Genomic DNA, 12,967 nt, shown 5'->3' with positions numbered 1-12,967 from the left:
AGCTCCGGCCACACCTGAGCCTCCCAGCACCTCCACAGCATCCTTGGGTACCGGTGGGTGATCCTTCCCCGCTGCCCTCGTGCACAGCAGCCTCTGCCTGCCCCCTCGCCCCAGGCCCTTCACGGGGATGTTGCTCCGGCTCCGGTGCGGCGCTGCCGGCTTGGCTCGGCCGCTGTCGGCCCTTCTGCTGTCGGCTCGTTAGTGTCATTTGCCTCCCAGCTGCACTCGCTCACGTTTGTCCGAGGCACTGCTCCTTTTGCCGGTTCCTGCCCATGTTTATAATCTCACTAGGCCCTTTTTGTGTTAATTTTCTATGCTTGCTGGAGCTCACAGCACCTCCCAATATAGCATCATCTGCCAAATTCATTAATGTGTAGTTTACTCCCTCTTTCCAGGTCATTAATGAGGGTATTAAATGAGAGCAGACCTAACCTAGATCCCTGCAGTACCCCATAAACACCTCCCCCTGTTTCTAATTACCCTTTGTTTATGATCCTTCAGCCAGGTTTTCAATCCACATGGCACAGTTCAAGGCATCAGAATTAATTTTTTCCGAGGAAGCCTTTGCGAACGGGAGGGCAGAGGGTTTGCCCACTCGCCCCCTCCCCGCGTCCCAACCCCACTCCCTCCGTGGGTGACCCACGCTCCCGCTTCCCGGGGAGGGGAAGAAACACCGGGTGAAGGCTCTTCTCTGCCCTGGCTTCTCTCCCACTCCTCTCCGGAGCAGAGGGACCCTGCGTCCCTCCCGCGTTCCCCGGGAGACGAGGGGAGGGGAAATCCCCCCGGGTGTCGCTGGAGGGAGCCGTGTCCCTGGGCGAACGGTGTCCCGGGGGATGTGCGGTGTGTCTGGACGGGCGGCGACCGTACGCGTGGATGAGCGGCGTCCTGGAGGGACGGTATCCCGGCCACCCGCCGCGGGCCCGGCCGGTGGCCCGTGGCCGTGCTGTCCCGCCCTGGAGCCGCCGTGGGAACGCAGCGCGGGGACCCGCCCAGGAGCCGGGCGGCTTCCCGGCTCCGCCGTGCGCGGCCCGGGCCGGTCCCCGCCGCTCCGCCTCCCCGCGGCGGCCGCTAGATGGCGCTGTTGTGCCTGGGAAGGCGCGGCGGGGCCCGACGGCGCGGCCGGGCCGGGGAGGGGCGGGGGGCCGGAGCTCGGGCCGGGGCCGTGCGCGACGTGCGGCGGCACCGCCGAGGCGGCGGCTCTGGCTACCTGCCGTCCCGACGGGGTCTGTACCGCGGCAGCTCCGGCCGGCCACCCCGTCCCGCTGCCTTCCCCGCCGCGGCGCCGGCTCGCCGCTATCGATCGGCGGGCTCCCGGGGCGGTTTGCCGCAGGGACGCGCCGGCACCCGGCCCCTCTTTTCACCCCGGGGCGGGGGCGGGGGATAACGGCGTGTGGGAAAGTTTGCAGCTGAACGGCTCCAAGCTGGGCGCCGCCAGCGCCCCCTTTAATCAGCCCCCGGGAACTTGCGTGCTACGCGCGGAGACCCGAGGTAAGGCTGGGGCACACGGACAATGGAAGGTTCATTTCATGCTTAGGAGCAGACGGCGCCGCGGCGCTTTCGCCAGTAGTTAGCGCTGAGCAGCGAGCGCTGCCGCGGCTGGAGCCTCCCGGGAGAGCCTGCCGGCCCCGGGGTCTCACACCGGCTCCCTGGACACCCTGCCCGGCGGGGCGGGCTGCGGTGCAGCCGGAGCGGAGCGGGCTTACTCCTGCCCCAGAGGGAAAGCGACGGAAGGGGCCTGGGGGGGAGCTCAGCGCGGACCCGGGCATCGCCCCTGCCCGGCCCTCGCGAAGCGCCCGCAGGGACCCGCCGCCGCCCCACTGCGCGCCCGCGGTGCTCAGAACGGAGCCGCCGGTGACCGCGGCCGCTCAGCGATCGCTGCGCCGGCCCAAAACGCCGGCAGACCCGCGGCTCCGGGGCGAAGTTGGGGCAGCGGAGCGACAGGCTCCGGGCGCGGCGGAGCCATCCCGCCCCGCTCCGCGCGGCTCCGCGCCACGCTCCCGCTCCCGACCGCGCCGCTCCGCGGCCCCGCCTCGGCCCCGCCCCGCCGGCCGGCGGCGCGGTTTGACGCCACCTTATTGGCGGCGGCGCGGCGCGCCGGCCCCGCCCCCGCTCGCCCATTGGCCGCAGGTCGCCGTTGCCCGCCCCCGTGCCGCCCGCCCCCGCGCCGCCCGCCGGCGCTCCGGACTGCGGACAGTGGCGTGCGGCCGCCGCAGCGAGCGCCGGCGGGAGCGGGCTCGGCGCAGCTCGGCGCGGTGCGGCTCGGCGCGGCTCCGCTCGGCGCGGCTCCGCTCGGCTCGGCTCGGCTCCGCTCGGCGCTCCGCACCAGCTCCCGCTCTCACACGCCATGCCCGGCCGATCCGCGGCGCCGCCGGCTCGGAGCTCCTGAGCGGGCGGCGTTGGCGTGAGCACAGGGGGACCGCGTCTCCGGTGCCCGCACCGGTCCGCCCGTCGCCAGCGGGGCAGCCCGGCGGGCGCTGTCCGCATGAGGGCGGCGGGCCCCTGAGGCGGGCGGCCAGCGGCCGTCGGGGCGCGGCGCGGCGGCCGGAGGGGGCGGTGGCGGCGATGGGGGCTCTCCCAGCGCTGCTGGGGGCCGCCTTGCTGTGGGCCGGCGCCGGGGCCCTCGTCAACCTCAAGTACTCGGTGGAGGAGGAGCAGCGGGCCGGCACGGTGATCGCCAACGTCGCCAAGGACGCCCGGGACGCCGGTTTCGTGCTGGACCCCCGGCAGCCCACCGCCTTCCGGGTGGTCTCCAACTCGGCCCCCCACCTGGTGGACATCAGCCCCGGGTCGGGGCTGCTGGTGACCAAGCAGAAGATTGACCGGGACCTCCTGTGCCGGCAAAGCCCCAAGTGTGTCATCTCACTGGAGGTGATGTCCAGCTCCATGGAGATCTGCGTGATCAAGCTGGAGATCAAGGATCTCAATGATAATGCTCCCAGCTTCCCCACTGACCAGATCGAACTGGAGATCTCCGAGACAGCCAGCCCTGGCACCCGGGTGCCACTGGAGAGTGCCTACGACCCGGACTCGGGCAGCTTTGGTGTGCAGAGCTATGAGATCACCCCCAATGACCTCTTTGGTCTGGAGACCAAGACGCGGGGTGATGGGTCCCGCTTTGCCGAGCTGGTGGTGGAGAAGAGCCTGGATCGTGAGACCCAGTCCCACTACAGCTACGTGATCACGGCGCTGGACGGTGGTGACCCGCCCAACTTCGGCACGGTGGAGCTCAGCATCCGCGTCATCGACTCCAATGACAACAACCCGCTCTTCGAGGAGCCGGCCTATACCGTCAGCGTGCCTGAGAACGCCCCGCCGGGTACGCCAGTCATCCGCCTCAATGCCACTGACCCGGATGAGGGCACCAACGGCCAGGTCCTCTACTCTTTCCACAGCTACGTCTCCGAGCGGGCCCGGGAGCTCTTCCAAATCGACCCCCAGAGCGGGCTCATCACGGTGAGCGGTGCCATCGACTATGAGGAGGGTCACGTCTACGAGCTGGATGTGCAGGCCAAGGACTTGGGGCCTAACTCCATCCCTGCCCATTGCAAAGTGACCATCAGCGTCCAGGATGCCAACGACAACCCGCCCCTCATCAACCTGCTCTCTGTCAACAGTGAGCTGGTGGAGGTGAGCGAGAACGCCCCGCCAGGTTATGTCATTGCCTTGGTGCGGGTCTCGGACCGTGACTCTGGGGCCAACGGGCGGGTGCAGTGCAAGCTCCTGGGCAACGTGCCTTTTCGGCTCCAGGAGTACGAGAGCTTCTCCACCATCCTGGTGGATGGGCGGCTGGACCGGGAGCAGAGGGACCAATACAACCTGACCATTCAGGCCAAGGACAATGGCATTCCCTCCCTGCAGGCCACCAAGTCCTTCACTGTCAAGATCACTGATGAGAATGACAACCATCCCCACTTCTCCAAGCCCTATTACCAGGTTATCGTGCAGGAGAACAACACCCCGGGGGCCTACCTCCTCTCAGTCTCGGCCAGGGACCCTGATCTGGGCCTCAATGGTAGTGTCTCCTATCAGATCGTGCCCTCCCAAGTCAGGGACATGCCTGTCTTCACCTATGTCTCCATCAACCCCAACTCTGGAGATATTTATGCTTTGAGGTCCTTCAATCACGAACAGACGAAGGCCTTTGAGTTCAAGGTCTTAGCAAAAGACGGGGGTAATCCCTCTCTGCAGAGCAATGCCACCGTCAGGGTGATCGTCCTGGACGTCAATGACAACACCCCCGTGATCACGGCCCCACCACTGGTCAACGGGACCGCGGAGGTGTACATCCCCAGGAACGCCGGGGTCGGCTACTTGGTGACGGTGGTCAAGGCAGACGACTACGACGAGGGTGAAAATGGCAGACTCTCCTACGAAATGGTGGAAGGAGACAGAGGGTTTTTTGAGATAGACCAGGTCAATGGAGAGATAAGGACCACCAGAGCCTTTGGGGAGAACGCAAAGACAGCCTACGAGCTGATTGTGGTGGCTCACGACCATGGGAAAACATCTCTCTCGGCTTCTGCCTTGATTTTGATCTATCTGTCTCCAGCCCTGGATGCCCAGGAGTCCATAGGATCTGTTAACCTCTCCCTGATTTTCATTATTGCCCTGGGGTCTATCGCAGCCATTCTTTTTGTCACCATGATCTTTGTGGCGGTCAAGTGCAAAAGGGATAACAAGGAAATCAGGACCTACAACTGCAGGTAAAGACATCTTTGTTTCTGGGCACCTGCTGGCTCTGCTTTGATTTGTGCCATCGCAGTTACTTTTCCTCTCTCTGCTGTATACTTGGGGGGGCGGGGGGACGGACAGGAGTGGTGGTGGTGGGGGTGGTTTAGGAGCAGAAGCGAGGTTTGGGTCCCTCTGTGGAAATTCCCTGTGAAGCTTTAAAACAACCATTCTCTGGGAGAAGCCCAGGAATCCGAGCTGAGTAACGAATCCACTTCATTGCGCGGCTTGACAATCTGTTGCAGCATCCCTGATTTTACGCGCTCCGTCGCAGGGATGGGGTGAGGAGGGGGGGAAGGACCGTTTTACGGTGGCGTGGCTGGTTCCCGTGGGCAGCCACCCCGTCCCCCCCCGCCGTCTCCAGCGCAGCTCCCCGGGCTCGCAATGGGGGTGAAGCCCCCCCCCTTTCCCCCCATCCCACCGCAGCGTCCCCGCAGTAGACGGGGCGAGCGGGCGGCCGCTGTGGCATCCATAAGCCCTCTCGCTGGCCCTTCAAAAGAGCCATTGTGCGCCCGATGATGCGGCTTCTCGCCACGGTGGCGATGGGGCCAACCGGATAAAACAGTGATGAAAATCAAGCGGTTTCCCCTCGGATACACCGCTCCAGCACCCGGCATGGCCGGTTGGGCCAGGAGCCGTGGGGCCAGGGTGGGTTTTTTTGGCATCTCTGCGTTATTTTGCCCTGGCTGGATGTGCGCTCCCCGGTTCCGAAATGCCGGAGGGGAGGTCAGCCTTGCGCCCGGAGCGGCTGAAAGGCTGATAGGGGAAATCCAACCCCCTGAATATGTAACAGCCCGGCGATTATTGTCTCTCTTTTACTATTCTCTGTGTTACACAAGTTAGGAGACAAATGCTAACCACACATGAATATCAATCAGATGCCATAAAAGAGCAGCTGCAATGCCTCATAAATGGTTTAATCCTGTTACTAGTGAAATAGCCATGACTTCTCCATTCCTTCGGCACCGAGTCGTTTCGGAGGGGAGGGATGGAAATTAATTTCGCTCTACCTTGGAAACGCACGCTGGGCTCCCCCCCCACCTCCCCCCCCCCCACCCCTCCAAGCCCGGCAGTTCTGCAGCGCAGGGGGATGTGAGGTCTTTAAAGTTTGATTTACACAGAAATAATGCCGGGGAGTTTGGGTTTTACACCCGGCTTTCGCCGCGCAAAGTGCCTTTAGAAAGCCTTTTTTTTTTTGCTCGATGCGGGGTAAGGGGGGTTGTGTGTGTGTGTGGAAATCATCTGCAAATAAAGGTCGGTCTGTGCTGTATTATGGGATGCCTAGCTCCGAGTGAAAGCTAATATACCAGATTTCTTGCCAGCTCGGCCCATTAACCGAGAATAGGAGCTGAATGGATAAAAATCGCATCGCGGTGGTGCCCCGAACAGCTTCACGCATATGTATAAGCCCTGGTTTTATACTGTGACGGCTTAGGGATTAATGAAGTGCAGTTTAATTAAATAATTGGTCAATAGAGAAAGGACAGCAAAATGAATGCCTGCAGGAAATAATTGGGCTCTCGCATTGCCAAACTTAAACATTTAGGTAAACAAAACAATTAAAGCTTCATCAAGCATTGTTAGACGAGGCAGCAGCATATAGATTGTTGGCACAACAGAAATCCCTGCCTGCCCCTGATTTATTTGCACGCTCAGGGGGATGCGCGGGGCTGTTGTCGCCGTGCATCCGAGCAGGAGAAGTCGGCTGCAGAGGTGGAGGAGCACCAGGTAGGCTCAGCAGCGGCTGCGGCCGCGGGGCACCCTCTCCCCGTGCTGGGTGCGTGGCTTTAGGCTTTGCCAGTGCCTTATTTTAGAGGTTCTTCACAACAGCTGCTGGAGAGTCTTCGTAAAACCTGTTAATTTATGAGGCACATAAGGGTTATATGAGAGCTGTTCGACTTGGTGGCATTTTCATGCTCAGGCAATTAGCTTTCTGGAACAGGAATATTTGTCCAATATTTGCCTTTCTAGATAAACTGTATTATTTATTCATCCCATTATTTCTGTCGCAGCTATTGGATTTTTTTATTTTTTTCCCCCCTTTAATGCTGTTACTGTAAAAAGAAGAGAAGCAAAATCCTGACTTTGAAATGTGTGTTTCTGACTCTGGGTAGCGTCTGATGTGCTGCCCTGGGAAACACCGAGCTGCCCAGTGCTCAAATTCATCTGTGGGTATATGGGCTGGGGCTGTGTGGCTCCCTATGGGAAGAGGAGCCGCAGTCAGCCTGAGCCGAGCATACCCAGTTAATGCCAAGGTGCAGTCGTATTTGTCATTATTTGCTCAGATGGTGTTTTCCAGTAACTTTTTTCCTCTGGTGTTTTGCAGAAGGCATTCAAGGCACTTTGTCAGTTTGTTCTTTTGGCAGGTGGGAAGCAAAGATGGGAAAGAAAAGCGGAGAAAGAACGAGCTTGCATTAAAAAAAAAAAAAAAAAAAGGAAAAAAAAGGTCAAAAAGGATCATTTTTCTTTGCCAAACACATTTGTTGTTCTCTGATTTCTAGAAGGTGAAAGCATTTCCCAGCAGAAGGGGGTGTGTGTGTGTCAGGGGGTGAGGGAGGAATAGGATGTGGTTGGAGAAAAGATTTCGAGTTATCGGGTATTATGGGGAGACAGTCAAAACACCAGCAATTTGGATAAAGCATTAATAAGCAAACAGCCTCTGGAGTATGAGAGAATAGAGCTTGCCAGCTAGGACTGCTTCTGGGTCTGCCTTATTTACTGCTATGGAAAATTAACTGGGAAGAGAATCCACTATTCATTTTGAATTTTCATTACGGGGACCAAATTAAATCACTTTTAAAATCCTTATTACGCATGGAAATGAATGCAGGTACCCTTTTCAGTTCATGGATTTTAACATCTCCATTTTTCTCTTCTGCAGGCTGGACTTTACTCCTAGTAACTAAATATCAGCAATTATAAACACTAGGAAAAAAACAACACCAAACCCAGAGACATTCTCCCTTCCTGTTATTTTTCATATTAGACCTGAAAGCATTGTACATATGAAAATAAGCTAAAGACCGTGTCGTGTCACCAGACCCAAAACATGACGTAATGTGCATGACTAAGAAGCCTGCACGGAGATGGGGGCCAAGCCCTCTGGGTTTCTGCCTGTGTGTTTAGCAGGGATGGGGTTGGGGATGCTCTCAGGTATTCATTTTTCTTCTGTCCCCCAGAATCGCAGAGTACTCCTACGGACATCAAAAGAAATCAAGCAAGAAAAAGAAAATCAGCAAGAATGATATCCGCCTGGTACCGCGGGACGTGGAAGAGACGGATAAAATGAACGTTGTGAGCTGCTCCTCTCTTACTTCATCCCTCAACTACTTCGATTACCACCAGCAGACCCTGCCGCTGGGCTGCCGCCGCTCCGAAAGCACTTTCCTCAACGTGGAGAGCCAGAACAACAGGAACGCCGGCTCCAACCACATTTACCATCACACCTTCACGGGGCAAAGCCCCCAGCAGCCCGACCTCATCATCAACGGGATGCCACTGCCAGAGGTGAGTGCTGGCAGGCAGCCGGGGCGTGGGGAGTGGGGCTGCACGTGAGCCGTTGGCGTGCGGGTCTGTTGGTGCGGGCGCTGCCGAAGCGAGTGTCGAGCGAACAGGCAGCATGGCTTCCATGTGTCTGGCACCCCGGGATGGTGGAGGATGGTAGGTGGGGAGCAGCTGTCACCCACCTTGTGGGTTCTGGGGCGACCTCGGCATGTGGTTATGGGTGGATGTTTCACCACCAGACACTGCAGAGCACCCCCCTCCCTGAAATGCTGGTGTTGGCCAGGCTGGAGATGCCTGCTTTACAAGTGAATTTGGAGTGTGGTGATGCTCAAGGGAAGAGATGCTCGTTGCTTTCACAGGAGGTTTGCAAAAGGCTGTGGAAAGCAGGGTTGGCTGTTGCTCTGGAGGCAGTGAGTGAGTTTCCCTGGAGAAGCTAGCGGTGCAGGGTGCCCCGGTGTGACCACTTCCACACCTGGCCCTGTGCTGTCCCCTCGCTGTGCAGGACAGGCACGCACTGGGCAGTGTGGGAGGGATATGTGGTACTTGCCACAGGCAGGGAAAGGGGCTGCTCCAATCCACGCCATCCTCATCAGGTTCTTCTAATTCATCGGCTTTCCTGTACATCACAGGCGTCATTTAATGTTGCTTGTTTGTCTCTCTTTGAATTATTGTTTGGCATTAAGCAAGACAATCAAAGGTTTGTCATGTTTCCTGCTTTGAAGGGAATAACAAAGCTGAAAAAGCAGCTAAAATATTTATGGCTTGCTCTGTTTTGCGTTCAGTGTGCTGGTGTAAATGCAAAACGTTGCTGCTGAAGGCAGTGGATCTACTTCAGATTGATACTTGAGCCATAGAGAGTGGAGCCTGGCCCTCTCTGAGAGTCTGCAGGGATGTTGGTGAGGGCTGGTGCCGGCAGGCACGATGCTGCACCATTTGTACCCACAAAGTGCTCGTGGAACCCTGGTGTCTGACCTCTGCTGAGGCTACAGAACCAGCTCGCTTACTGGTGTCGGCCCAGTTTTGGGGTGCTCCCCGCCCAAATGCCAGGAGCTGAAGGTGGAAGCAGAGCTTTTAGTGCCCGAACGACAGGGAGGGGGTTGTTGGGATCCCCGTGATGATGCTTAGCTGCCTTCTGCCCAGCCTGTGTCTCAAGCCTCTCCTGCCCATGCGTGCTGGTGCCTCACCGCATGGCGTTGCCTTTTGGAGGTTCACTGCTGAGATGTTGCGTGGGGGCAACTTCTGCACAAGTGCACCAGTACAGCCCAGCACAGCCCAGCACAGCCGCTGGTAGCTGCGGGGCCAGGACCCTGCCTGTGCTTGGGGCAGTATGGTGGGAGCATCCCAGTGCTGGTCCCACCAGTTAAAATCCGATTTCACTTCTGGAGTTGGTGTAAAAGTGGGTATAGAGTTTCTTAGCAAGAACTGAGCGGGAATGACTTGGATATAAGTGTCCAGCCAGAGAGCTGAGCGGGGTCTGCTGCTCCCAAATGCCTGGATGGGTGAGTCAGGGAACTTTGCATCCGAGTCAGGATGGGAGCGGTTCGGGATAAGGCCGTCTCTAGTCACATACGGCAGAAGAGCTGCTACTGAAGCTGCCTGCTCCTTGCTGGCAATCCAGAGGTGGGAAACACCACCCTTCTTGTGTTAGGGAATTCCTGTCGATGCACAGATTTGACTCAGGGTACCCAGCTGCCTTGGAGGGTGGAAGCGTGCCAAGTTTGTGGCTAACTATTGCCGCTGGGATGCAGAGGTCCCTGAGGAATTCCTGCCTTCCCTGAGCAGTATCCTTTGGAGAGGGGTCCCGAGCGCATCTCTGGTTGCTGTCTTGCTAAGGGCACCGAGCCGTGGAGCACCCTGTCAGCCAGTGATTCACTGTCACAGGCAAAATTCAGTCGTAAAATCGATCACACATCGGCATTAGCCAGGAACATGTGCAGGCAGCAGGAGGTCTGCAGTGCTGGGGATGGGAAGAAGGACCATCAGGGACATTGTAGTTCAGCTGGTAAAGGGACCAGGCAGCTGCAGGGCAGAAGGCAGTGCTACCCGTGTTCCTCCTCCACACAGCAGTCAGCTTGGGGTCCTGAGGGATTGGCTCTCCAAAGACCCCCACTGCCTTGTGCACCCTCATGTGAAGAGACTGGGGTGTTTCTTGCTTCTCCCCATGTCTCCAGCTTCCCCCTTTTCCCCATCACTCGTGTAGGTGGGATGCACTGGGAAGAGCTGGTACCTTGCCTGGAGAAATACATTTATCTCTTGTAACAAGTGCCATCGAGTGTCAGCTTACAGCGTGCCCTCCAGCAGCCCCTTGAGCATGCAGGAGGGCAGCTGATGGCTCTCCAGTTCTGCTCAGGGACCAGCAGCTCTCCAGTGGGTGCTCTCTGAGAGAGCAGTGTGTCCTAGCAGGGGTCTGCTCGCTCCCTGGGGATGCTTTGGGACAAAAGGGCAGGGCCAGGGCACAGGGAGGAGAATTCCCAACTGGAAGCTGCTCGGAAGCTTTGTTTAGGGCGGGAGCTTTTCTTTTTCTTTGGCAGGTAGCCTCTGTGTAGTGCTCCCAGCAGTACCCTGCTGTGGGTTCAACTGGCTCCTAAAAATGCTGAGGGTTGGCAGGCTCAAGCAGTGACCACAGTGACAGCAGGGTGACATGGAACCTCTGTAAAAGATGCTTCTTGAGAGGAGCATCCTTGAACGTATCGTAGCCCATCACCACCTTAGCAGGTGCACTTGTGCGATGACATGCCCATGCAGTGGGCTGCTGGTACCCCTCCCAGTGACGATGATTCCATAAATTAAATCCCTGCCCAAGCCTGGGGTCTGCAGAGCCAACCTGTTCCCGGCAGTGCATCCGGCGGGACTTTGTCTGGGCTGGTTTGAATTGCCTCCAGTGACGAGGCTGCTGGCGTTTCCCCCCTGGGAGCCTTTACGAGGTGTCAGATCTGGGAGATATGGCTGCTGCACCACCTGGGAGTGACTTTTCCTGATGGGAAGGCAAAGCATCGGTTGATAAAAGATAAAATACGGAGGTAAACGTGTCGCTGGCGGTGTCGCTTAGCATATGATGGCTGTGGCTGGGAGTAAGCGATTGCCTCTGCAGATGCGTGCTGTCCGCAGCGATGGCTTTGCGTTGCCTTGATGTGTAGCTGGTCTTTAACGTGAGGCTCATTTGCTTTAACAGTCAGGAACCTTGAAATAAAAGTCCCCAAGGATGGGTTGTTTGCAGAGCTTCAGGAGCTGTTTCCTCTGCCGCGTGTGGTACGCGCGGCAGCAAGTCTCAGGGCTGGCAGTGCTGTGCTGTGCCGGGCCGGGACGGCTGTAATCGGGTTCCTCGGTGCTCCCCACCTATCCCTGCTGATCCAGAATGGATCAAACAGTGGGGTCTGTGGGGACTGCAACCTTGCTCTGAAGGTGCAAAAGAACTTTGAGACAGCCCTTGGAAAGCTTTTCGTTTCATATGGGGGCCAGGCTTGGCTGCCAGCTCTGCTTGTGCCAAGGCATGGCTGTCAAGAGAGCATCGGGAAACAGTGGGGGATGTCCTGGGGCAGGAGGGCTTAGGCATATGTGTGGCCTCTCCAGAGCTTGGTAGTCCCATGGGTGCTGTGGGTATGACTTTTAGCATCCTGATGGCTGTAGGCAGTGATGGCAAAAAGCGTTTGCGAGCAGCTCTGGTTGAGCGTGGCTGACAGCAGGAGGCTTGGTCCCCGTTAGGATTTCGGCTTGTTGTACAGGAGGGAGAGTGGGACATGCTGGAGCTGCAAGGGCATTGCCGGTCAGAGCCTTTCCTGCTGCCCAGGGCTTTATTTTCCTTCCTGCTGAGCTGAAGGAGAAGTCAGCTTTGGAGCCGAACGGGCTTGTTGTCTGTTTTTGCCTGTATATTACTGAAGTTGCACCAGGAGATTAAAAATCAAAATTAATAGGAGCCATTAGGCAGCTTCCTTGATAAAAATGCACATTGCATTGGGGTGGTGTGGAAACCAGCCTGAGTGCCAAGCCTTTTAGGATCCCTGGGACACGACTTGCATGTAGAGCAGCCACCCTTGGGTAACACTTGCATGCCTGGATTTTGACTTTGTGGTTTTAAGAGAAAACAATATGTGTATAATGGCTGCATCTGTCTTTCAGTGACAGTTTTATGCCCAAAATCAGCACTTCTTCTGGAAGTGGTGCCCCATCCATGGGGGGAGCATCCCTTGGGGCACAGTGGCTTGCTCTGCCCCTTGTCTCACTGGGGTCCTCAGCAGGACTGAGTGCTGCAAAGGGAAGGAGATGTGAAATGGGAGTGGGCGAGCCTTATTTGAGAGGCTGCACATCCAAAGGTGGCATTAGTGTGGAGATTCAGGCCTGACTGTCTCCAGAGGGTGTGCGGTGGCCCCATGGTGGTGGCAGCAGGGAAGGGAAGTAGCAGCTGCTGTTGCACCATTAGCAGGGTATGGATTCGGCTCCTCTGCTCTGGTAGATCCCGATGGAGAAGGTCAAGGTGACACCAGGACTCAAGTCCTCCAGGCACCCAACGGCTCCCAAACCCAGGGAAGTGGGGAGGGGGCATGGCTGTGGCCATCAGCCACCTCCTGAGCTGGTGGCCACCATCAGTAAGATGGGGAATTACTGGTTTTAGTGATAATCCTGTTCTAATCCCCCAACCTTGATACACTCCCGCGTAATCCTCACTCACACTGATTTCGGCTGGGCTCCTCGCGGCAGCGGGGATTATTTGAGCCAGCAACAGTTGCAGGATAAGGCC

General features: G+C 57.8%; 1 protein-coding gene across 2 annotated transcripts in view; it reads left to right on the top strand.

Annotated features, from left to right (window-relative positions):
- Positions 1-2,562: 2,562 nt before the first annotated feature.
- Positions 2,563-12,967, top strand: part of PCDH19 (protocadherin 19) — a gene marked incomplete at both ends in the record, with an annotated part of 56,564 nt that continues 46,159 nt past the window's right edge. For both annotated transcript variants that reach the window (XM_084269212.1, XM_084269211.1), the window contains 2 exons: positions 2,563-4,703; positions 7,908-8,235. In XM_084269212.1, the coding sequence (XP_084125338.1) occupies positions 2,563-4,703; positions 7,908-8,235 (2,469 nt within the window). The remainder of the gene's footprint in view (positions 4,704-7,907; positions 8,236-12,967) is intronic.

The sequence above is a fragment of the Gallinula chloropus genome (genome assembly GCF_964237585.1).
Source record: "Gallinula chloropus genome assembly, chromosome: 11".
Taxonomy (NCBI): Eukaryota; Metazoa; Chordata; class Aves; order Gruiformes; family Rallidae; genus Gallinula; species Gallinula chloropus.
The sequence above is the reverse complement of the archived record's forward strand: the minus strand, read 5'-3'. Positions and strand labels throughout refer to the sequence as shown.